General features: G+C 38.0%; 2 protein-coding genes across 4 annotated transcripts; both read left to right on the forward strand.

The window, feature by feature from the left end:
- The first annotated feature begins 1,205 nt into the window (after nucleotides 1–1,205).
- syt8 (synaptotagmin VIII) lies at nucleotides 1,206–7,430 on the forward strand. The gene is made up of 9 exons (XM_015608348.3): nucleotides 1,206–1,618; nucleotides 3,569–3,785; nucleotides 4,094–4,263; nucleotides 4,357–4,452; nucleotides 4,605–4,772; nucleotides 4,903–5,070; nucleotides 5,954–6,071; nucleotides 6,180–6,313; nucleotides 6,477–7,430. The coding sequence occupies exons 2-9, from the start codon at nucleotides 3,599–3,601 to the stop codon at nucleotides 6,714–6,716; spliced, it is 1,281 nt and encodes a 426-aa protein (XP_015463834.1). The 5' UTR covers nucleotides 1,206–1,618; nucleotides 3,569–3,598; the 3' UTR covers nucleotides 6,717–7,430.
- Nucleotides 7,431–12,122: 4,692 nt separating this feature from the next.
- LOC103036364 (uncharacterized) lies at nucleotides 12,123–23,871 on the forward strand. 3 transcript variants are annotated; one of them, XM_049474698.1, is made up of 5 exons: nucleotides 12,123–12,214; nucleotides 15,980–16,068; nucleotides 18,081–18,167; nucleotides 20,898–21,082; nucleotides 21,260–23,871. In XM_049474698.1, exons 2-5 carry the CDS (start codon nucleotides 15,990–15,992, stop codon nucleotides 22,130–22,132), a joined length of 1,224 nt encoding a protein of 407 aa, XP_049330655.1. In that variant the 5' UTR covers nucleotides 12,123–12,214; nucleotides 15,980–15,989; the 3' UTR covers nucleotides 22,133–23,871. The 3 variants fall into 3 exon arrangements, with proteins under 3 accessions (XP_049330655.1, XP_049330654.1, XP_049330656.1); XM_049474697.1 differs by lacking the exon at nucleotides 12,123–12,214 and adding an exon at nucleotides 14,648–14,907; XM_049474699.1 differs by lacking the exons at nucleotides 12,123–12,214; nucleotides 18,081–18,167 and adding an exon at nucleotides 14,648–14,907.
- Nucleotides 23,872–25,305: the final 1,434 nt, after the last annotated feature.

Below are 25,305 nucleotides of genomic sequence, written 5' to 3' on the forward strand. Positions count from 1 at the left end.
GAATAGCCGCCCCCTCTGCCTGGGGAAGACTTTCTACTAGGTTCTGAAGCATTGCTGTGAGGATTTGATTGCATATCATCTCAAACCCTCCAGTTGTGATCCACAGTTTCACAGTTTAATGCTGGGGTTTTTATCAGTTTTAGTGTAAAGAGGGATGTGTAACCCAACTGTAAACATAAAGCTAAAGTTTAACTTTGGGAGAAAGGAAAAGATGGTGGTGAACAGTAGAGCAGGTTACCCCAAATCTTAATTAACTGCAATGCAATTTCCAAATGACCTCAAACCCGCAGTATTTTAATCTGTTTTGCCCTAACACAGTTAAAAATAATGTCAAGCCCTATCATGGTCATGTGTAGGGAGGAAGCATACAGCTGTACCTGTAGAAGGCATGAGGACCTGGGGATCGAGAAGAAACTGCAATAGGCTTACTAAAAGTGTTAGAAAAAATATCAATTTAATTCAAATGTAGAATTCGAACACAGAAAACAGGCTGCTTTCACTTTACTGGAAAATGAACATAAAAAGAACACCTCTTCAACTGATGAACAATGGAGAATCCAATCTGCGCAAAAAATCGAATTTGAGCAAAATGGCTTGTAATGTGAACGTTGCCTTAGTTGCACTTACTGCTGACACAGATACAGAAATGCACACACAAAGCTTGTATAAAAGAAGTGTTTGCAATAGAATAGGACTCTCAGGAACCTACTGTTACCATATCTAATGCCAAGAGTGGGTTAGAGTGGGGAAGAACCTCTAAGGGTAACACCTCTGAGTGTTCTATGGTGTTATGGAGCTCCATCCAATACTCTAGAAATGAGTTGGGGAGTTGGGAATGAGGTGGGCATATGGTCATTATCCAACATTCTGACCTGACTAAATGCATCGAATCCTCAAACAAAACAAAGGTTTTTAGATAGTTTAATTAGGTGGATCATTGGACACACTGTGGCATAATTGGTGTTACAGGGGTAATATGTGTTTCATATTGAAGTCCTTATTTGCTTTGGTTTGTTTTTAGCCTTTTATCTAAAAAAGACGTAAGCATAAGAAAGCAGTATCTAAAACTTATTAAACTAGCCCCTGAAGTCAGAATAAGGCCCTGGCAGTGACTGGTTACACCATGTCATTACTAACGCACAGTATTTACACAGAACTGGTTTCTATATTTACTTCCACCTCAAATGCAAATATATTTGTGTACTCTTTATTGTCAACACTCTTGGGTACTGCTAAGGGGAAGACACTGACAAATCGAAGAAACTACATCTTTTAAGCCTAACAGCATTAGGACAAGCGAACTTCCTCTTAGATAAGTATTTTTCTTCCTGGCTGTCACCTTATCTGTTCTGTCTTTTTTCCTAAAGGTTCCAGCTCACATACCTCAGACCTTTTCTGTTTCTTTGAGCACACACTGTGTGAATATGAGGTGTGTCACATAACTCTGGGAGAGTGTTATGTGCAGACTGAGGAACGCTGCCTCCATGGCTTGCTTACCTTTTTCCAGAATGCCATTAATGCCGAAGTGGGACGAAGACTGAAACTTACAGAATTAACTGAATTGATAGAATTAAATGAATGGAAAAGGAAATAGACATCTAATTTTTATATAAAACAGGTATGTGTTCTAAATTTATCTTATTGTTTTGACTTGACCTTAATATAACCAAAATTATACCTGGGTAAATCATATCAAACACACATTACTACTTAATACTAAAGTACACTATTTATATATTATGTTATATGTTTTAAAATACAAAGGGTTCAAGAAAACCCCTTAAGCTGATGAATTGGTGAATTATTAATGGAATAAATATTTACTGTAAATAAACACTTAAATACTCTTACAGAGTGAATCCTACAGTTTGATGTAAAGAGCTACATTGAAGATATTATTATTATTTTTTTTATATATATATATATATATATATAAAATTTGATTTAAAAACACTGGCCTGCAGCACTGACAGGCCACAAGCTCTTGTTTTGTCTTTAAGTTAACTGGGTTTTACCATGGGAAGGAACTTCCTTCCTCTCTTCCTCTCCATTAGCTGTTTTGAGGAGTAAACTCTGTGGAACTCCAGAATAATTAGCACATTGTATAAACCAGGCCGCAGGACCACAGCTAAACACCACAACTAACATTACTCAGATTCTACAACAGTGAGTGTGTTTATATTCCTTAATATTTAGTTTTCTGCTACAGTGAAACTACATCATTGTAGTTTACCTAGCAGTTTTGCTTTAGGTGGACACTAGTGTTTTGTGGGAATGTTACAGCTGCACTTGTTAGCTTTTTGGAAACATGCACACCCAGTTTTCATGTTTTGTACTTTTTGCATTTGGTCATACTGTTATTTGTCTGATATGCAGAGGTAGCACAGTCATGGACGGTTAGAACGGTCATGTAGCTGCTGTTTAACACCAGGTTTTAAATATATCTGTTTTTCTGTAAATCCTTTCAGTGAATTCAGTGTGTCTCTGTGCTCAATTTAATAAGGTTATGTTTCATAGAAAAAGAATGTTATCACCACAGAAGCACACCCAGTTTAATGGACTGTTGCAGTGTTCGTCAACATACTTTGCGATTGTTTAACTATGGTGGTGGCTTAGCAGCAGCTCTTGTCATGACAACTGAGTTTTGCCGTCTGGTAAATGATACATCGCTTACATCATTGTTTCTTTTATATTACTGTTATATCTTCTTTTCTTATTAATTCTACAAATTTGTCAGAAAAGTAGATCTCAAGTATCTCCAAAACAGCAACTTTACAAAAGAGAAATAACTTCTTAACTTTGAATTTTAGTCAGATTCAGGTCATTTTGGAAAATATCTATTGGTTTATTAATTAGGAAAGTTAATTAATGATAGCTTGTTTGTTTAAATTATGTGGTAAACTAAATATCGACAAAAACAAATCGACAAAATCTAAAATAAATGAGTCAATTTAATTTTGACTTCTGAGATTTATTAGTTTGTTATTGCTAATAATAGTCAGTAAAAGGAGTGGTACATTTTAAGATCTAACTTACTGAAACAATGAGTTTGTCCCAGTTGCACATTAATTAGCTACAAATACTAACTAGTTTTTATTATATAATATTGATAAAAGAGTCAAAGTTGAGTGTACTCAAATGTATTTCACATAGAGCAGTAAATACACCGGATTTTATACACATATGACCTGGGTTCCACAGAATCACACGGTTCTCACAAGTGTTATCCTGGCAGCTTAAAGAATTAGAGTTACATAGTGCAGTTAGCAACATGCTAAGCCTGAAGTAGCACCAACAGAACAGTCAGTGGAACATCAACAGGATCTTAAAGCTGTAATTTTGAAGAAATTCTGCGTAGTGTTACTTTAAACACTTTTTGGAATTCTGGTTCCTGTCATTACTACTACTGAATTCCACTGTAATAAATTAAGAATGGTAATGAAGAATTTAATCCTTGCTTAAAGAACTGTAGTTACTACTCTAACCAACAGAGAGAGACAAAGAGCAACATTCATTTCTCTGCTGCTGAAAACGTTCCCACTCATATTTCTTCTCTGTATATTCACAGTGAGCCTCTAACAACCTCAAATCACCAGCCATGGCTTCCAACACTACCTTAAACCACACAAGCACTAACGAGTCATTGACCATATCTTCAACCTCAGTTACTCGCAGTGTCACCACCACTACGATCAGCACCACCACTGTAACTACCACCCCCTCCCACTTCAACTCCACCACTGCAGCCCCTGGCTTCTGGCCCTCGCTGCTAAACAAGATCCCATGTGAGTATCCTCAGCTCTAGCCTTTTGGCTGGTTGCCCCCCTGTCTAGCCCCCTCACCCGCTGCCCCATGCTGGAGTATTGCTGAGGCACCTGTTCCATGCTGCATATCTAATTCCACTCCCAGCGCACATTTCTTACCTCTCACTTTTCACTCGTTACAAGTTTATCTCACTTTAATCCTGCTGGCTGTGCTCTTGCCTAATGCTTCAGATGTGTGCAATAGTGCTGTCTACCACTACACCAGCCCTGCTGCTCTACTTCTACAATATTGGGGACAAACCTCTCTCTTTTAAACCTCCCTCTCCCAGTGCCAAGATGGGCCATCTACGCTATTATCGCCCTCATCCTCCTGGTGATTTTAATCTGCGTGCTGTGCTGCTGTGCAAAGTGCTGCTGCAAAGGGAAAAAGAAGAAGAAAAAGAAGCAAGATCAGAGGATCAGCCTGAAAGGGATCAATGGAACTACTACAACAGCACTGGTGAGATAATGGGTGTGTTAGCTGTTACAGATTCACATTGAGTGGGAATAGAGGACTGGTCTTCACTGATTGGATGATTGATGTGACTGACAGGTGCAGCCAGATACAGGGGATGTAGAGTATGGATCAGCTGATCAGAGAAGAGGGAAGTTACTCTATTCTCTAGAGTACAATGCAGCACGCTCAGAGGTCCACTTATTTCTTTTAATCTTTTGCACATAACTGTGTTTCATTATTAAAACTGGAACACAGAAAAAAAATTCTATTGCATTAACTTAAAAAAATCAAGGCATGGAGGATTTAAAGTAAGTTGAATCTAAACACTTTGGATTTCTTTTCAGATGGCTGTTGGGATAAAGGAGGCTGCAGAGTTAATGGCTATGGACCATGGAGGAACATCTGATCCATATGTAAAAGTTTACGTCCTGCCCAGCAAGTCTAAAACCTTTGAGACCAAAGTGTTCAGAAAAACTCTCAACCCTGTGTTTAATGAATCCTTTAAATATCAGGTAAATTGCTACGACACTGGCAAAGCGTTATTCATGAAATACTTTGAATTACAATAGTCAAACCATTATGACCCACTTGGCTTAATCAGATAAAAGTATGTTTTTTAATGGGCGTGCATTCTGTGTTCAGATAAGTCAGAAGGAGCTTGGTGAGTCCACCCTCGTGATTCAAGTGTACGACTTCAATAGATTCTCCAAGCATGATGTGATCGGTGAACTGAGGCTGGAACTTTCTGCTGTGGACTGGAATCATGTGATAGAGGAGTGGCGAGACCTGAGCAAACCATCAAAACATGAGGTACTGTGAGCTTAGCGGAGTCAGGAAATTTACTGCCATGCCGTAGATTTATTTGCAACAGGAAGGATAAAAGTTACACTGGTAAAAAAAAACTGACCCACTTCCCACTAGTTCCTGGTTATAAAAACTTTATAAAGACTGTAACATGATTCAGTCAGATATTCAGTCAGAATTGTAAAAGAAAACTGCTAAAGTGTCTAATTTTTCTGCTAAAGTGTCTAATCTGTATTAATCATCAGTGGAAAACAAACAAATTATATTAATTACTGATCACACACACATTAATTTAGCCTTTTAACACTAACATTGACTTATAATACTCTATTTGGGAATGAGAATGACTATGTTGGGACTAATGCTGTGTTCTATTTACCTTGAAAATCAGATGCCATACTGGGAATGATATCACAGCGAGTTGATGAAGTTCCATTAAAACATTCACTTAATTGTACTTTGTTGTATATTTTAGAACATTACTAAAAACAGTTAGCTAAAGACTTTGTAGTATACCACATCTGGTTTGACAGAATTTCAACCAGTTCAGCCAAATATGTCTCAGTTATTTTGTCCGAGGTTATCATTGTTAGTTATATCAGTTGATAACAAAATATTATATGATATTTTGCTTATTCAAACACTATGGAAATGTGTCCACAGATACAAATTGGACAGTACCAATTTGTATGAATGATTTAAACACAGATAGATAGTACTGTATGATACTACTGATTTTACTACTGTTGATGTGCTAAAAAGCTGTATTGAATTTTGAACTCCAATTGAAATGTATTACTTGGAACGTGGATAAGCATTTACTTATTATTGAGATCACCTATGTGACAATGTAAGTTACAGTGAAAGTTTTTTTTTTTTATATTTGCAGCAAGAGCACCTGGGTGAGATCTGCTTCTCCCTGCGATATGTCCCAACTGCAAGCAAGCTCACTGTAGTGATCCTGGAGGCCAAAAACCTTAAGAAAATGGACCATGGAGGATATTCAGGTTGGATAGATATAAACATTCTATTAACTGGCATTATTTGGACCTGAGTTTTTTTAAATGACTACAATTTATGGAGTAATTTCTTTTTTTGTGTTGAATGTTCTGTAGATCCGTATGTTAAAGTCCAGTTGATTCTGGACAAGAGGAAGTGGAAGAAAAAGAAGACATCAGTGAAGAAGCAAACACTGAATCCTTACTTCAATGAGTCCTTTACTTTTGATGTGTCTTTTGAACAAATTCAGGTGAGTTGATTTCTTAATTTTATTATTATCCTTATGCTAATTGCATATCAACATCTCTCTTAAAAAACCTTTCATTTTTCATTGTTTTATTGGACATAAATAGTACATAGTCTGCCATATCCATACATTAGAGCTGTCTCCTATGTCTCCTCTGTCTGTGCAGAAAGTGCAGTTGGTAATCTCAGTGTGGGACCATGACAAAATGAGCAGGAACGATGCCATTGGGAAGATTTTTCTGGGCTGCGATGCTACAGGGAATCAGCTGCGGCACTGGGCGGACATGCTGTCAAACCCACGCAGGCCAGTGGCACAGTGGCATACACTGCTCTCAGCTGATCAAGTGGACTCAACACTGGCCTTAAAACACACCCTGAGAATTCCATTCACCAACAAAACTTTTTAAAAGTGCTGTAGAAACACTCCAGTACATGTCCACAGTCTTCATCATGCTGTCTGGTGCTTTGGTGCAAAGTCATTAATGATTTTATTGATTATTGATTACAAAAGTGCAATACCATTATTAGACATATTAGAAGGAGTCGGATTGCCGGATTTTTTGTATACTGTCATTTAAAAATAGACTCTGAAAAGGTCTATGAAAAGCCATATCTATGAAGACATTTTTGTTATACCTCATTTATACACTCTATTTAACAGACAGTCATTCCGAAAAGGCTCACTTCAGTTTTTGTTTCTCATTCCTGATTCTGTCCCTCTTCCTTACACATTTAGTGCTTTCCCTTCATCCAACACTCTTTTCTTTTCATTAAGAACCCCTTTTAGAGTTGCAATGATTGTTTTAAAGCAAAATTAGGAGTGCAGACCAGAGGGGTGCAAGGTCAGGATTGAGAAACACTTCCTACCAGTAATACTCACAAAGTGAGTTTACTCAAATAAACCTAAATGTTCACATTATCTAATTAGCTGAATGTTTTGTCAAATATTGATAAATAGACTTTTTCTGGATGATAGGATGATAGTTTTATGTTTCACAATGTTTTAGGGTATATATTTTCTAGTGTACTCAAAATGCACTTCCAGACTGATTATGTATGTAACTACAGATGATGAACAGTTGATGGTCTAAACAATAAATCTGTAATTTTGTTTAATCATACTCACATTCACTGCATGTTACCCAGGTGTGTTTTTAGTTGTGGAGGATTTGGTTCTGAATAGTCTGTTTCAGTCATGGAATTTAATAGTCATCTTTCTCATCTTCAGTGTCATAGGCACTATCATCTGACGTGTCAGAAGGAGTACAGTTATGTCTTAACCCTTGTGTGGTGTTCGGGTCTGTGGGACCCGTTTTCATTTTTCATCAAATGATACAAAAAAAAAAATTTTTTTAACTCAAACTCATTGGCATTGGCTCATTTTTGTGAAAAACATATATCAAAACACATTTTCGATAAACACACACTGTACACCCCCCCACACACACATTTATATTACATACAGTATGTTTGGCCAAGGGCTAATAAACATTGCTTCATTTGTAAATTTGAAACTAAACAAATTTTCTACTCATATCTTGAGTTTAATTCATTTTCTTTTACATTTTATTTAAAAAACGAATAAAAAAGAGTAGCACTTTTTAAAAGAAATGTAACATAAGAAAGGTAACGGGCATATAGTAACTATGTAAGCTGTTATATTGCTTGCAATTTAGGTGAAGCAAGCATGTGTAAAGCATTTAATGTAAAATTGCTTAATTTTGCTGAATTAAATACAAGTAACAAAGTAAATGAGTAACAAAAATATGAACACCACACAAGGGTTAATTGTCTTGTTATTGCTGGTCTACTTCCACTCAATTGTGTAATCACATAACATCATAGTAAAGCACTATAATATTTATGCACTATTACTATGACTTGGTCGAGGTTACATTGACATTACTGAAAATATGTTTTACAGTGGCAAAAATGACAGTTGGTCTTCACATTGTGCCAAAATTCCACACTATAAATGTATGGTATATAACAAGTAATCAAGACATCATCACATTTTACATAAACACATAATGTATATCTAATTTGTATTTCCATAAGGCTCTTGACTCATGGGGCCCTGGGCAGGTGCCTACTTCCCTGATGTTACCACCTAATAGATTCTACCGGAAACACTACCACATTACCAAGGGGAATGTTCACTACCACGCCAGACACGTTGATTTCTCTGATGGCAGCACACGCACACAAGCTCACAAACTGATTTCTCTGGTGGCAGTAATAGATAAGGGTCTGTATGCACAGTGTCAGCACACATGTGTCTTAATTAGTCCATTTTAATGAGATTTCTACGGTGGCCGAGAAAGCCCAGCGCAGTGCAAATTGAAAAGCGCTGCAAAAGCACAAAACACATCCATCAAAATTACAACACAGGCGCAGCAAATAGAAAAACGCGCTGCAAATAGAAAAACGCGCTGCAAATAGAACCACAACACAACGGAAGTGAGTCACAACACAACGGAATTTTCCCGGGGGACCTTAAAAGATGCTGTACCAGCTGTATACAAAGGACAATAAGTGGCAAACAAGCTTCTGAAAAGTAAGTTATGTTTATTACCTGTGATTACCACGGTTGTGTGCATATTATTAAAAGTTCTGCTTCACAAAACGCCTTGTTTGCCACTTATTGTCCTTTGTACACATAGTGAAGTCCGAGACGTTACTGAAGACGCAGCTTAGCTGGTACAGTATCTTTTAAATTCCGTTGTGTTGTGACTCACTTCCGTTGTGTTGTGGTTCTATTTGCAGCGCGTTTTTCTATTTGCTGCGCCTGTGTTGTAATTTTGATGGATGTGTTTTGTGCTTTTGCAGCGCTTTTCAATTTGCACTGCGTTGGGCTTTCTCGGCCACCGTAGATTTCTGCTGCTCTGTGGCCCCATGCAGCTACAGGGATGATGAAATTCCACACCGACAAATATATGGACCAGAGTTTGCTGTTTTACACACGCATAAACTTTCTGAATAATCACTTTAATTATACATTTTGGGAAGTATTTAAAACTATAATGCTTTACCTCGGCTAACCTTTTTTAAGCTGTGGAAAACTAAAAATATATGTGGGCCTAATGAAACTTAATTGAAAAATTAACTGCATTTAATTTATTTTTAATTTTTAGTTTTAAGGTTGGGCTTTTTTGTATGTAAGGTCATTAAATGATCCCTTGCAATGAATCATCACATATCAAACATTTTTCTCTTTTGGGGGAAAACAGTTATTTATATATACTTTTGTTTACTGTTGTACAATAGTTTTACTTTAATTGCCTTCATGAATGAAGATATACATGTCTAAATTAAAATAAAAAGTATGTTTGACGTTATATGGTTATTTGTTAAGATGGCTCACATCAACATGATTCATTTCAAATCAAATTCAAATCAAATTTATTTGTATAGCGCTTTTTACAACTGGTGTTGGCACAAAGCAGCTTTACAGAAACATGATTACAGGACAAATAATCAGGCAAAAACATTAAACATACAAAATACAGAATACAGAACCCCCAGTGAGAATTTGTATTCAGTATTAGATATAATTGTAAATAAAGCTTGATTATTTGCATAATACATTGGAAATCAGACGAAAACAGGTAAAAACAGGGGTTTAAAAAAACAGAATTTAAAGAAATGTTTAAAATAAACAAATAAATGTGAGTTCTAATATCTGTGCAAGACCAGGTTGGCCATCAAATTAAAGATTTCACCCTCACTTCAGATGTAAGAAAATAAGACCACTCAGCACAGTGGGTCTGTGCTAAGATTAAACACTTGAGGTGTGGTTAAAATACATATGTGCTATAGATAGAACATTTTGAGGCTATGTTTAAAATACAGAACATTTCAAGGAAAGAGTTATTTATACTCCACAGAATGTTTAGGCCTTTGTACTTCGAGTTTCGTTCAGCAAGGCCTTAATAAAGACCAGCACGTTTTCTGTTATATATTTAATGTACTTATGTTTTACATATAGTTCCTGCTGCTGAACAGAAGTTTATTGTCTTTTTACTTTTTGGGTTCGTTTTCTGTGCAGCTGCCTTGTGTGAACTGCAAAAGTACAGAAAAGTGATTTTACTCTAAAAAAAAAATCCTCTAATAAATTATGTTATACTGATCAATCTTTATTTCAACACTTTTAAATAAACAATATTTAGTTTAGTAGTATTTTTCTGTTGACATATACAAACACTAACTAAAAACGTTTTAGCAACTAATTTCAACACATTTTTTAGTGGGCAAATCTAGCATATATTTTTCAATTACCTCAACTAAATATATAAGTTCAGTCAACTTAATATATTGGATAATGATGAAAGAACTACGATAAATTCTATGTTGAGGTGATTCAATAAGACTTGGACTTGTTAGGTCAACTTAATTTTGTAAGTGCAGAGAACAAATGAGCCATAAAGTTGTACTAACTTAAAAAAGGCCAGGAAATTAGTTGCTTAATGATTTGGAGTCACTTAAATTTTGTTACAGTGTGTACATATATTTAAAACATCTGCCCATGCCAAATATGTTGTTTTATTTTCTGGACAAAGGTTATTCTTTGGTTGTAGCTCATCTTCAATGGATTCCAATAAATTTGAATGAACCGAGCTTAGTAAAAAAAAAAAAAAAACAATATTAATCAACCTCAGCTGCACAGTAAAGGGCACCCTGTAGCATCAGAGCCCTCCAGCAGGCGTGACCTTCAGGCCTTTTCTTGTCCCTGCTGTGAACACTACAGAGCTGTGATCCTCACAGGGGGACGGCGCTGATAAGTCGGCAGCTATGAGAGATACTTCTGACAGGCTAATACACGTCCAGCTGAGCGCCTGTAGACCAACTAATGCTTGAATGATCTTCTTTCTGCATGCATGCTGTCAGGTTGAGAGTGTTGGTTGTGACTACACTTTTATTTGGCCAATCAGGGCAAGAGAAATAAGAATGAGTTAACTACATAAAATGATTATGCAATCTGCCTGTAATATATGGAATTATTTTGATGAATACCTCTTTGACAGGTCTTTGTGTTATACCATGTCCATAAATGGAGCAAACATGCAGAGTGAGGTGTTTTTGATAATCGCCACCCACACTCATTCATGAAGTAAATCTTATTAACATGCTGGAAATCACTGTTGTCTATTCATGAAACTTTCTGTGTGTGTGTGTGTGTGTGTTGTTGTGTGTCCACTCTCTTCATTGTGCTCAGGCCTATGAGAGTGGTGGTCTTAAGAGATTCATGTCTTGTCTGCTGCTGAATACAGGAAAGCACAGGCCAGCTTTTTGAAATGTAAATCAAACAACCCACTGGTGTGGACCACATCTTCATCTTTATGATGCATCTGTAAGTGTCCATTAACACCACGTCCCCTTATCTCGAATGCAATTTGTGATGCAACCCTTTCATTTTCTGCATTAATGAAATCTTCTCATTAAAAAGTCCAGTCTGTGAGCCAATAGCTAAAATTGTCCTTTTAGTCACTCCATCCTTATATGGACTCTAGACCCAAGATCTGTTTTAATAAATACTCTCCATATTTCAATAAGAAAAGCATCACCAATCATTAGGATTCATACTGCATACAGCTCCAGACACGGTGTGGCTCCTCGGTGAGTAAATAAGTTGGAGGCAGGATAAGAGGATATGGACGGCAAGACCTTTGTGCAGGTTATTGTTGGGCAGAGTCGCCACAGAGAGCAGAGCGTGACATCATTGTCAGGCAGGGTTTCCTGGAAACCCAGAGAGAGCTGAAGCAGTCCAATTAAACAGTGATAGGAGGCAGAGGGCTCCAGAAGTGATTGCGCTGTCTGATTGTTCCTGCACTGATAACAAGCTGTGCTCAGCTTCCTCAGCCACCTGACAGCTTTGGCCTAAAACATCAGCAACAAGCACCACCAGGTAAGTGAACTTTAAGATGTGAACTTTTCTAAAAGTTAAGGGCCTGTTTTTTTTTTTTTTTTACTTTTTTTCTGCTTGTGTCTGCGACCTATTAGGTGTCGTACTGTATTTAACAAAACAATTGTTATTTGATTTTACATAAAAGCATTTGTATTGTTATTTGTCATAAATAATAATGTAGTTAACTTAAAGCTCAAGGTTTTGTTATACACCAATTTAGAATGAACAAAACTAGCATTTTTAATCTTTAACTACAAGCTTGTATTTTGTAATGTTGATCCCCAGTCATATCTAACATCTTACCCTCAGAAAATAAATAGGTTACTAAATAGTTCTCTGGAAAATATCTACCTAGGATAAAAATAATTACTTTATGTAGAGTTAGAAGCTTATGCCCAATTGAAACACGTTATACAGTACGAATCAAAATTCAATGTTTTTCTTAATTTCATGTATTTTCTACATGGTAGATTAATATTAAAGACATGAAAACAACTAAGGGACACATATGAAAAAAACACAACTCCCTGACCTAAACTCTGGAAGCTGGAGCTTCACAGCTTGAAAAAAGCAACCACTATTGTTCAGCACCTCCAGAAACTCCTTCAAGATGCTAAGAAAATTATTGCAGGTGACTCTAACTCATGAAGACACTGAGATTAAAATACCAAGAGTGTGCAAATATGTTTATCTCAAAGATAGATGTGCTACTTAAAGGAATATTCTGGTTTGTTTAACACTTTTTGTATATAAAAAAAATCTGTATGTGTTTCTGTATAGCCGTAATGTCTTTAATATAAAATTTACAATGTAAAAAAAATATTAAAAGAAAGAAAACACATTAAATGAGAAAAGTCCAGACCTTTCACAATAATTACATTATCAACTTATGACCTCAATAATATTTGATAATTGTGATTTTGTCTATATTTTGTCTATTTGCTTATTTGTATGTTAACATATATAACAGTATTATATAACTGTATTTTAGGCAGTCATGCAATACCAGACCAATGCTGTAATAACTGTGATTTAATTAAAGTCTTAAAATAACAGTAATAATTGTGTATCACACACAAAATTCCACGAAAATTCTTATCATGACAGGCTTTTGACTTGTTCTGTATATTAAAAATATATAAACCTACACAGAAAATAAATATATGCATGTATGTTATAAACAACAGTATGTTTAAAATGTACAATTACGGTAAATTTAGGAAAATAATAAAGAACATTTATTTTATTTATTTTCCATATGGGTAAATACTGAGATCACTGAGATGAAACACAAATAGTCTAAGAGCTGTCAACTTGTATGCCCAGTTAATTCTTGTTTAGGCCAAACAAGCTGAAAGATTATCGAATTAATGATGCATTATGCATTATCTGCATAACTTAATATAATACACTGCCTGGCCAAAATTAAAGTCTCCGCCTTTAACTAAGCAAATAATGTGGCGTTGCTGCAATTGGTCAGGTTTAGGTTCAGTAACAGTATGTGCTGAAAGAATGAGGCCAGCTGACTACCTGAATATACTGAATATAAACCAGGTTATTTCATCAATGGATTTTTTCTTCACTAATGACACGGGTATATTCCAAGATGACAATGTCAGGATTCATGGGGCTGGAATTGTGAAAGAGTGATTTAGAGAGCATGAGATCATCATTTTCACACATGGATTGCCATGAACCCATTGAGAATCTTTGGAGAAGGCTTTACGCAGCCTGAAATCCCAAGTTGCTAAAAATAATTTAAGGGAATTACCCCCTATATATGGGGGGGGGGGGGGGTAAGGTTTTGTTATATATATATATATATATATATATATATATATATATATATATATATATATATATATATATATATAGCAATCATTTAGTCCTCCGTGCCCAATGCTAAAATCACTAACTGTACAGCAAGATTTTCATTGTTTATCACATTTACCAGACATGAATATACTTTAAGGTAGTTAGAGTACATTTAGAGTAAACACAGGCCAATCAGAACCCTCTTTGTTTTGCATGCGCTTCATGAATATGCACACGAGGGGAGTGCCTTTCTCTCTCTGTCAGTCTCTTTCCCACACGCGATGAGGGGGGGGTAAAAATCTGTGTCACCTGCAGTAGATTCCTGCAACTTCCAGGAGACTTGGAAAGCCTGCGCAGCGGTCAGAATCTACCATCATCAATGCTGCAAGATCTTGGTGAAAAATTAATGCAGCCCTGGATTGAAATAAATATTTGGATATTGCAGAAGCTTATAGACGGTCCAACGAAATATTAGAGTGTGTGACCTTTTTTCATGTATCTGCGGCGTATTTGATACCAGATCAGACAGTAAACAGTGGACAGTGTCGTATTGCGCACGGTTCTGCACTACATTTCCCGGCATGCCTTCGCGTCGCTTGTGTGAGGTCACATGTCCACGTGAGCTCCATTCAGCTGAGCGCTGCAAAGGCTGAATGAATGGCTCGGCTCGGTAGTCCTCGCCCTCGCGCTGTGATGGTATTTGTGGGGGGCGGCGGGTCGCGGCGTGTTTAATGCGGTGATTTTATGCGGCTCTCGGATCCTCGTCCTGTGTTTGTTGGAGTATTCTGCATGCATGGCTCAGGAAACAGCGGCAGCTGCATCAGCCTGCCTGCCTGCCAGAAAGCAGCGGCGGCAGCAGCAGCAGCCAGTTGATAAAGGTGCTCTCTCTCTCTCTCCCTCACTCTCTCTCTATCTCTCTCTCTCTATCTCTCTCTCTTTCTTTCTGTGTGTGTCTCTCTCTCTTTCTATCTCTCTCTCTCTCTCTCTCTCTCTCTCTCTCTCAGTCTCTGCCACCATGTCTCTCTCTTCAGACTCCTCCGTGGGGATCTGCGGAGAGCGCCAGAAGGTTTTTTACAGGATCACAATCTGCGACACTAGCTCTGGATCTAGTTACGTAAGGATTAGTTGTAATGGACGCGCAGTGGGGCGATGCAGAGGCTGCTGCTGCTGCTGCTGCTGATCGGGGGTCTCTGCTGCTGCTCACACTCTGGTGTTTCCCAGACCGATAGCTAGCTTAGCCATGGAAGTCATGGAATGCAGCATTTTTTTCAGGAGGTGTTTTTTGCACCTTCTGCGCTATCTGCTTATCTTATGTGCTGAGAAAGAGAGAGAGAGAGAGAGAGAGAGAGAGAGAGAGAGAGAGAGAGAGAAAGAGTATGGTTACAGATCTGCAACCATACTGTCTGATGCAGATGCATATACAGCTCTGGAGGAAAAAAAGAGACCACCTCAAAATAATATCTTTTTTTTAGTTTAACTATTAGGTATAGGTATATGTTCGAGTACAATTAACGCTATTGTTTTATTCTGTAAACTGACAACGTTTCTCCTAAATTCCAGGTAAAAATGTTTACCTCTTTAACGTAATCAAGAGGAAGACAGATGGTCACAAGCCATTAAACAAAGCTGAAGTGCAAAAAATGGGCACCCAAAAGCAGTGTGTAAGACTGGTGGTGGAGAGCATGCCAAGACCAGTGAAAGCTATGATTATTCCACCAAATATTGGTCTCTGGGCTCTTCCTGATCAAGTAAAAAAAAATATGAACACATTTTCTGCAAGTAAATGCTTTAAATGACTGTTTTTATTTGGAATTTAAGAGGAATACTGTCAGTAGTTTATAGAATGAAACAACACTGTTCATTTTACTCAAACATATTTTTCCAGAGCTGTATGTACATAAAAACTCAGCATCCAATTATAATTATTGTGTTTTCTTGTATCTTCAACAGAAGGCAGAAAATGGAAACCGTGAAACAATGGAACCAAGATATTATTGCACTTAACCACCTGGATAAGAAACTCCACTCCAAACAAAATGGTAAGATAGTTGTGATAAGATAGATGTGCTAAATGCCTCATTATTTGGTCAAAAGCGGACCACTATGATTAGTTGTTTAATATGCCCATGTCCTACATGTTTTCTTGTATTTTATTTTTATTTTTCTTCAGGTCTCTACTAAAGACATTTGTGTGGTTTTATGCCCCAAAAGGTGTCTGTTGTTGTTGCTGCCTTCAACACTGGAAGGCCTCAGTGGCTGCCCACTGTTGTGCCTTACTGAAACACACTGTATAACTTAAACAGTAATAACCAGGCTAAAACTCTGTAGGCTGATGGATGGGGATGCTTTAGTATTTAGGAAACAAATTATCTAATTCAAAATTAAGATTTTTGCAGTTATTTTTCTGTGAGTGGATTGAGTGGACTGAGGAATTAATGTTTGCATTAATAATGTGTACAGTTCAGAAACAAAATGATATAAGGGCTTGAATACTATTACATAATGGTAGCAACTGTCAGACTTCCAGAGTGATCTTATGTAACAGAACTCAAAGATGAAAAGTAGTAAAATGAAATGAGATGGTAAATACTATTTAAAATAGATGGTAAAAATTTGTCGTTGAGTTGAGCAATATGACAAAAATATAATTGATACTTTGATAAATTGTTACACCTATAGCTATGAATTAATTGCCCTGCACCAAATCACATTATTTTTAAACCGCTTGATGTGCCACCTTAGTGCTGCCCCAACTTAGCTCTCCTTTCTCTGCTTCAGTACTGTCCTGCTTCAGTGCTGTCCTGCTTCAGTGCTGTCCTGCTCTAGATGTTTGTGTTGATTTGTGATAATTTGTCACCTCACGAATAAAGGTTTGGGCCTATCATGTAGTTTTGCAGTATTTACCCAATCATAAATCTATGATATTATGATGATTACCCCATTGGTTTGTCCTTGATCAACTTGTCTTTGTTTGTGGTAACAACTGTATAGAACCTGCAATCAGTGCAGTCCTACATTTTGGGTCTAAGGGATAAGTACAAAATCTGCTCTGTGTTTAAATACCATATTCAAAATTAGTTCACTGTGGCAATCCCTGACAGCATCTCAATATCTGTTTCTTTAGTTTATTAAGGTGAATTGAAGTTGGTGATATGAAGGGATCAAGCTAAACCAAAGTGTTGACTGCAGCAATTGAAAATGATTGGCTTTTCAAAAAAAAAAGAAGCCTGACAAAGCTGTTTAAAAGCTAAAACAGTGAAATACTTTTACAATTCTTAATATTTTTGCATTTAGCTAGTTAGCAAGCTAAATGCTACAAGCCTAACAACAAAACAACAACAACAACAACAAAAATGTGTTTAAACAGTGTTTAAACTAATGGTCAGACAAAGATGTTATTTGTGGTATTGTTTTGATTATTTTTACCAATAATGTTTATATTCTCAAAAATGTTTTACACAGCAAATGACTAATTGGATGGCTAATTGATTAGCATTAAAAGGGTAACCAAGCTGAAAGTGCGAAAATTCCAAATTAAAATTTCTTCCCTTCTCTTTTGTGCTACTTGCAGGGTTGCCAGGTCCAACAAAAATATCTACGTCGGGTCTAAACCTGCATTCCAGAAGCCGAAACTAGCTCAAAATATATGTTTGTCACACTTTGCTATAAGTAAATGACTTAGAATTTTGTTTATAAGGGATTAATCAGTATTTGCTATTTATTTGCCATTTAAGTCATTAATAATATTGTAACATTAGTGTTTTATTGGGTCTTTTATAACAGTTTCGCATCCCACCACCCCTGAATTTTCACCTGAGACTAGATTTTTAAACAAGTCCAATTTGGTGGAAAAAAACATTAACCTGGCAACTCTGGCCACTTGTGTAACCTAGGCATGACGCATGTCTGAGCAGAAAATCAAGCACTTGTTAAACATTATAACAGAAGGCTAGATATTCTGCTTAGCAAATCTGTGGCAGTACTGAATAAAAAAACTCCTATTGATATAGCTGAAGAGAAACCTCACTAACTGTCATTATTTTCTTTCTAGGCATGGTTTCCAAGAATCTCCTTAACACTCTCAAGATCCGCAACCATTTACATCTGCAGCCCATTTCTCGTTCAGCATGCGCTACTGGTAAGAAGCCACAAAGGTGTATAACCAGCTGCTCTATCCCAACTATGCTGTTTGAAGTGTCTCACTATATTAAAAGGAAACTAAAATTATTTGTGTTATTTGGTGGGTTGTGTGCTACTGAATTTCTCACATACTCTGATGAAAGGACTTAATGGTGCTGTGCTTTTTTAACAGAAGTATTACCTTCTTATGCTTTACAGTTATTGGAGTTGTTTTGCGGAACACAGACTCATTGCATACCTTTTTCTAATTCAGTATGTGTAAGTTAAATTAGCATGATTTTAGAATGCTCCTGGGCTCCCCCTACATTTCAAAAGTGATAATGTTACATAAACTAATTGCTTTGATTCGGTCCTGTTGATATTATAAATATCACGTAAAATATCTAGTTACCACCTGAAAGCTCTGACTGGTCCAGCGGGCTCAGCGCTGTCACTATGATCAGGAAATCGCCTGGTCGAATCCTGTTTATGTAGCTTGTCAACGACTACTGAAACCCTGAAAGAGCACAATTGGTCTTGCTCTCTCTGGGTGGGTAGATGGCACTCCCTTTTCCCACATCGCTCCAAAGGGTGATGTCGCTCAGCACCAGGCGTCTGTGAGCTGATGTATCGGAACTGAGTCGCTGCGTTTTCCTCCGAGTGCCCTGTGATGATATTCGGGCAATTCTGCATCAGCAGCAGGTCGAAAAGGAGCGGTGGCTGACTTCACATGTATTGGAGGAGGCATGTGCTAGTCTTCACCCTCCTGGTGTGTTGGGGCATCACTAATGATAGGGGGAGTCCTAGTGATTGGGTTGGGTAATTGGCCTTGTAAATTGGGGAGAAAATGGAAGAAAAATTAGAAATAAAAAATTATATTTATATATAAAAAAGGAAGTTACCATCTGAAGTATTTTTTTACAGGTGGTTTTGTACTTGGCTGCTTGGCTGGTTTAAGCTTTGTTCTCTCTTCTCATAAACAGCCAGGTTGTATTTCTCGAAGCTTCAGGAACATCTGTCTTGTGTATTTCATAATACAGCACATGCTTACGTACAGGAAGGGTGCACAGACTCTGGTGCATTGTGCTGCCTCTTATATTTGAAATTGCACTCTGTTATCAAATGCGCTTGTCGTCAATCAGCTGAACAATAAAGTGTTTGAGCAGCAGTCTGAAGTGAGATATGTGGGAGTATTAATGCCTGCGTCGTGTTGCTGTGGATCAAAAAGACCCTTCAGCTCCCTTAATGAGTGTCCTCCTTGAAACAGTCCCACAGACAGGGCTTCCTCGGCCGCTCTGAGACAGGTGGCTCACACACGCATATATAAACAGAAACAGAGAGCAGCTCCGGGATAGCCTTTTAATTCCTGTCACCAAGAGACAAGACTGAAATACCTGTTAAAGGAAAATGGACCTAGGAAAAATTGGTAGCATGTTTAAACATTGTGCTCTGAATCTTTTCACCAGTCCATGAACTTAATGTTATTGAATTCCAACCCTGAATCTTTTAAAATTTCTTTCTACAAGTTTAGACCATGCTTTCAGTGCTTTCACTTCTGCCTTGAGCCTGGAAGGTTGGGCTGAGTAACTGGGGGGAAATAAAGATTCATAGGATTTTAGATTAGAAAGAGGTGAAGTTTCAGGTGTACTGCCAAATTTCAGTTATTTCAAAATTTTATTTGAAAACGAGACTATGAGACTTATCATATTTGGTAATAGAGGAATATGCAGTTTCTAGTGCTTTGCATTTGTAAGTAATACAAAAACAAGAGACCTTGCATGGTTTAATCCTTACAGCTGGCCCTCATCTGCCTGAAGATACTGGTATCAGTATTGTAATAATGCTGCTGTAAGGCATGGATTTCTCTATTGGTGTAAAAAAACAAAACAAAAAAAAACAGGGGTGTACATCCATACAAATAAACAAGTAAAATGAGACTCACCAGTCTGGGTCTGTCTTAAAAGTTCTGTGAAAGTCTTAACCCTACTTCTGGCAAAACTGTCCAGCTTCTCCATCATCCTTTTATCTGTAGGACGTTCCCAAAATAAAGGTGACTACACAGCAAATTCTGTTTTTTTGGAATAAACTCCCTGAGAGTTAATATCAACTTATTTTAAGTGTATATGCATGACCATAGAATACACTCTATGACAGAGTTAAATTTACTTTTTTCTGGGAGTTGGCCTTTTAACACTGTTCAGGAGTTAAATCTGAACTGTTGTGGGAGTTGAAATAGAGTTAATTTTACCGTAAACTCCTTCACAATTTGTGTTATTAAACTAATATTTTAGTTTATATTTTCACCCCAGATCCTTGCAGAAATAGTCTATATTACAATCCTGAATTCCTGAATTCTAGGACCATATTACAAAATATTGGATTAAATCCCCATTTTCAATTTGACAGTACCGTCATGCTTATAATCTGGCAGGGGACCAATAAAAACAATGTTGGAATGTGGAAAATGTGAATCTTCAATATGATTGGTGTAAGTAAGTGCTGCAGAACTGTAGAGCATCTTGTCTTCAAGGTAAAGTCTTTTGGCTCAACATTGATATATATGTGTTAAAATATTTGTCTGCTTCGTTCTTTATTGAGATTTATTGCAGGCCAAGTGAACCGTTGTAAGAACCTTAAACTGCGCTAACAGCAACTTAAAAAAAGGAGTCTGTCAGTCTGACAAAAATGTAGAAATATCTAACTGTTTTTCCTTTACCTTCTTGTTACTTTCCTATCTTATCAATTACAGGGTCCTGTCCAGATCTGATCATGAGTAGGAATGAGCAGCCTGACTCACGGCCAGTCCCCATGGCACTGACCCCTCAGCTGCCCCCCAGAACCCACCGGCCCCTCTGCCTCTCTGTGTCCTCTGACAGCAATGGCCGCTTTAAAGCCCTGGAGACCCAGGAATGGAAAAACAACCTCAAAGCTCAGGTAAGACCAGCGGTTCTTGTTTCTGCAGCCTTCTCTTTCGTTTCAGTATGTTCAATAGAAATACATATTGGAGACAAGGTTTAATGCAATATGTTCAGTGCAGAATAAGCTGATTTCAGCTGTCATCTGAAGCTGTTACATCAACTGTGTGTATGCGTGTGTATGCTTTCCCTGCAGATGGAGCAGGCCCACAGTGCTGGAGCTGCCAGCAGCACAGGTTCCTTGGAGAGAGCCTCTCTCTTCTGTGCTTCTGGCTCCACCACCACATCCAGCTCAGGCCTTTCCAGCCCTGTGGAGCTGCTCACCAAAAGCAAGTCATCAAGCCGCTTCTCTCTCTTCTCCCCGCCGTGGAACAGCAGCTCCGAGTCTGACTCCAACCCTCCATCTCGCACCGGATCCAAAAAACTGCGCAACTACAGCCGCAGGGCGGGACCCGGTGGGGTCAAAACAGGCCCCGAGACCCCGGAGCCCAAGCAGAGTGGTCCTGAGCACTTCCAGTACTCTGAGCCAGTTATCTCAAAGGTGACTGACTACATCTACGTGGGAAACCTGAACGCGGCCTACAGCGGCCGCACGCTCTGCCGCAACAACATCGACAGCATCATCGACATGAGCAGCCTGCCGGGGGAGACGTCCTTAAGCCTGATCCCCTGCACCTGCTCACGGGGGGCCAAGCACAGCTGGTCCCGACTCAAGGTGGACATCAGTGAGCTGCCAGATCCAGCACGGGACAGCCAGTCCCTTCGACAGCGCTGCTTCGAGGACATCAACGAATGCATCGATGCCTCCACGGAGAAGAGGAAGCGGGTGCTGGTGCACTGCCGCGATGGCTTCTCTCTCGCCCCCACCTGCGTCATCCAGTACCTCATGATCAAGCAGAACATGAGGCTGATCGCAGCCTATGAACTGCTCAGGGCCAAGCACCCCGTCAACATCCGCGAGTGCCACCAGAACGTGCTGGTCAGCCTGGAAAGGGCACTGCGGCCTGGTGGGAACACGGACCCTGAGTGCTTCAAACAGGCCATCTCGCGCAAATTGGCCTGGACCTAATTTCAGCTGTACTGCCATATGTTACACATTCATTTCAACTTTTCTAATTCTAGCTTTTATGTGTTATACTTTTGTCCCCTTCTGTGATTGGCGATGGCAGCTTTTCTTTACTTTTAACAGTCAGAAACTACTGCGACACTTCAAAAAAGATTGCACAAATGTTTTTGATTGGTGCACAATTGGCCAATTCCCAAAGCTTGAGATTTTGCCACATGGGACAGAAACACAACCAGAAGATTTCTGTTCTATTTTTAGCTGCTAAAGGAGAATGTCTCCTGTGATTCATGATTCGACTCCTTTGGTGCTGAAGTCCTGTATGTGTGTGAAGTGGGGCTGCAGCCATAGTGTTCTGCTATAGATTTATGTTTCAGGGGAATGTGAAAGGAAATCTCAGGAGACCCAATGATGTCATACATGGCTGCGTGGTCATGCTGCGGAACAGATATATGTACCAGAAGGGGACAGCCACACCACGGGCGTGCTCAGCTTCTCCTGCTGGACTACTTGTGAATAATGATCACTCTGACTCCAGTGAGGTCTTTGTCCGCTGCCATTGTAAACATAGACATTACAGACTTTGCTTGCAAATGAATAGTCTCAAATGTGTCGATAATCTCTGCATTTTCCAGAGTCACTGGATTTTATGGACAGTATGTAAGTAAGATTTGTCCTCCATGAGGAATCCAGTCACTTACCAGTTGTCTTTTCCCATTATAAATAATCTTTGGTAGAAAATTAGTTTTGGTGCTTGGGAAGTGTGGAGTGTTGTTGTTTTTAATTATTTGTATGTATGTATGTGTGTGTGTGCGGGTGTGTGTTTGCAGTACAACTGGAACTGGCCTGTGTGTATCCTTGATGGATTGTCAGCATTAGTGTCATGGATTTGACTGAACTTCACAACTAAAAGTTGTAAAGTACCGTCACTAGTTAAAGTTAAATGTTCATTATGATATTTCACTTTTCGTCCTTCACCACTCAGCACAACCTTCATTAGTTTTGGAATAATACGGTACATATAGTTCCTGTGTTCTTATTATGAATAGATAGCTGTCGTAATTTTCTTAGCCATTTAGGAAGATCCAACAAACCCCTCAGACATATGTGCTTTTCCGTCTCCGTGTCAGCAGTGCTTATCATAATTTGATATGTAGTGAGCAGTACGGTGAGGCGAGTTTTTGGTGCCTTTGTTTAAACTTGTCATGTGTGATTGTATTGTGACATTCACACACTATGTATGCAGTTGTCAGGCACTGACACATGATGATAATGACGTTTTTACGCACTGAATCATTCTGTATAAACACTAATCTTTGTTCTGCTGTTAGTACCGCGTTGTGACATGTGGCAGAGCACAGCTCAGTTGGGTTCAGTTATGTGAAGGTTTCGTTACAGTGGTCATTCCGTGCACAGTGGCAGTATTTTCAGTCAGTGTGGTGATGGCTTGTGCATCTCAGTCCGAGTGATCATTCTTTAGCCCCTACAGGTCTGCAGTTCACTTAAACATCAGAATTCGGAGCTCTATTTAGCTTAAGTAGATTTGCTTTCTGTTGCTGTACATTTGAAATGCTCGCTACTTTAAGGTCTAACTTGATCTCAGGTGAACTTTATTGGCCTAGACTAAAATGCTCTCTGTCGAAGTTAGATGCCAGAACAATGTGACAATGTATTTTTCTGTATCATGTTTTTAAAGTCTTATGCATTTGTATATGTAGATATTAAAGAAAATGACATTTAATTCACTTTTGTTTCTTTCTTATTTAAAAATTATATTCAGTATGATTGTTCTTTGGAAAATACAAATAAACCATTTATTTAATTGCGGACTAGGGCTGAACTACATGAATCAAAACAAATATCTCAATGTTTTTTTTTTTGTTTTTTTTTGCTGAATGACGATATACTATATATCTTGATATTTTTTTCATCCCATAAGATAAAAAGAAAAAGACACTTCTGAGACTACATGTTCCATATTTTATACAGGTACTTTTATTATTATTCAGCTGTAGCTGAACATGATATATAGTAGAGATGGAAATATCAGATGGCTATGTATCGGTAAAGGGCAAGGGGAAGTTGTGCCAAGACAAACTGGGAGAAAATAAAGGAAACTGTTGGAGCTAATTGGAACACAGCATTGTCTATATCGATATAAACGATGTTGTCTCATCTTATATAATGTGTGCAAATTTATTGATAATTCTTAAAATAATCTTCCCTCCCTATTGCAGACAGTCTAAACCCAATATTCTTCATGTTTTGCATTTGGTCACCTTTAATTTGTTAATTTACATTCATTCTAGTGCTGGGTGGTATACCGTTTCATTCGGTAAACCTGCGGGGTGAACTTGAACCGCTATGCGTTTCTCTCATACCGCCTTATTGTTTATATTATATGTACTCCTTACAGTACAGTAACTCACAAACCTATATTAAAGCCCAGTCATGCAGTTTGATGTACCATAAAACCATCAGAATCTCGAAAAATACCGTGATTTGCCTTTTTGGCCATACCTCCCAGCACTAATTCATTCCTTAATTTCAAGCCTGCAACATGTTCCCGTGAAAAAGTGTTTACCACTTTGTAATGTTGCCATGCCTTCCCTCAGACATTTTTATACAGAGGATACCAATCAATTAAGTTGTTTCCCATTCTTTCTGCAAACATGTCATAAGGAGTGCAACTTTATAGGGAATCAATTTCTTCCAAAAAAACAAAAAAGTTCTGGAACACTGACTCATTTGACTACAATGGATTTTCTACTGTGTGATGATCCATTCCAGATGCCTGTGAGCCCAGAAAAGTCAACTTCCTGTCTGGACACGGTTAACATGGTTATTGTTTTGCACAATAAAGTTTTAACAGGCATTGGAATTATTGTATATTGACAGGAATTAATGTATATATAATAACCCATTATATGTGGTAAATATATTTAGATTTTTTTTTACATTTTCATACATTAAAATAGCTATTTTTGTTATTTAGAGTTGTATTAATGTAAATGTAAACTGTGATATTTTAAGTAATTACGTCCCAATTTGGTTGCACTTAAACCTTACCATTGCCTTCAGTGCCATCTGCAGAAAGGATATCAGCACTTCATTATGTATTCCTAACTGCCTGGCTCTCTTTAAGGAAACAGCTAAAGTGTCTCTGTTGAGAGTCGTCA

The sequence above is a fragment of the Astyanax mexicanus genome, chromosome 2 (assembly GCF_023375975.1).
Source record: "Astyanax mexicanus isolate ESR-SI-001 chromosome 2, AstMex3_surface, whole genome shotgun sequence".
Taxonomy (NCBI): domain Eukaryota; kingdom Metazoa; phylum Chordata; class Actinopteri; order Characiformes; family Acestrorhamphidae; genus Astyanax; species Astyanax mexicanus.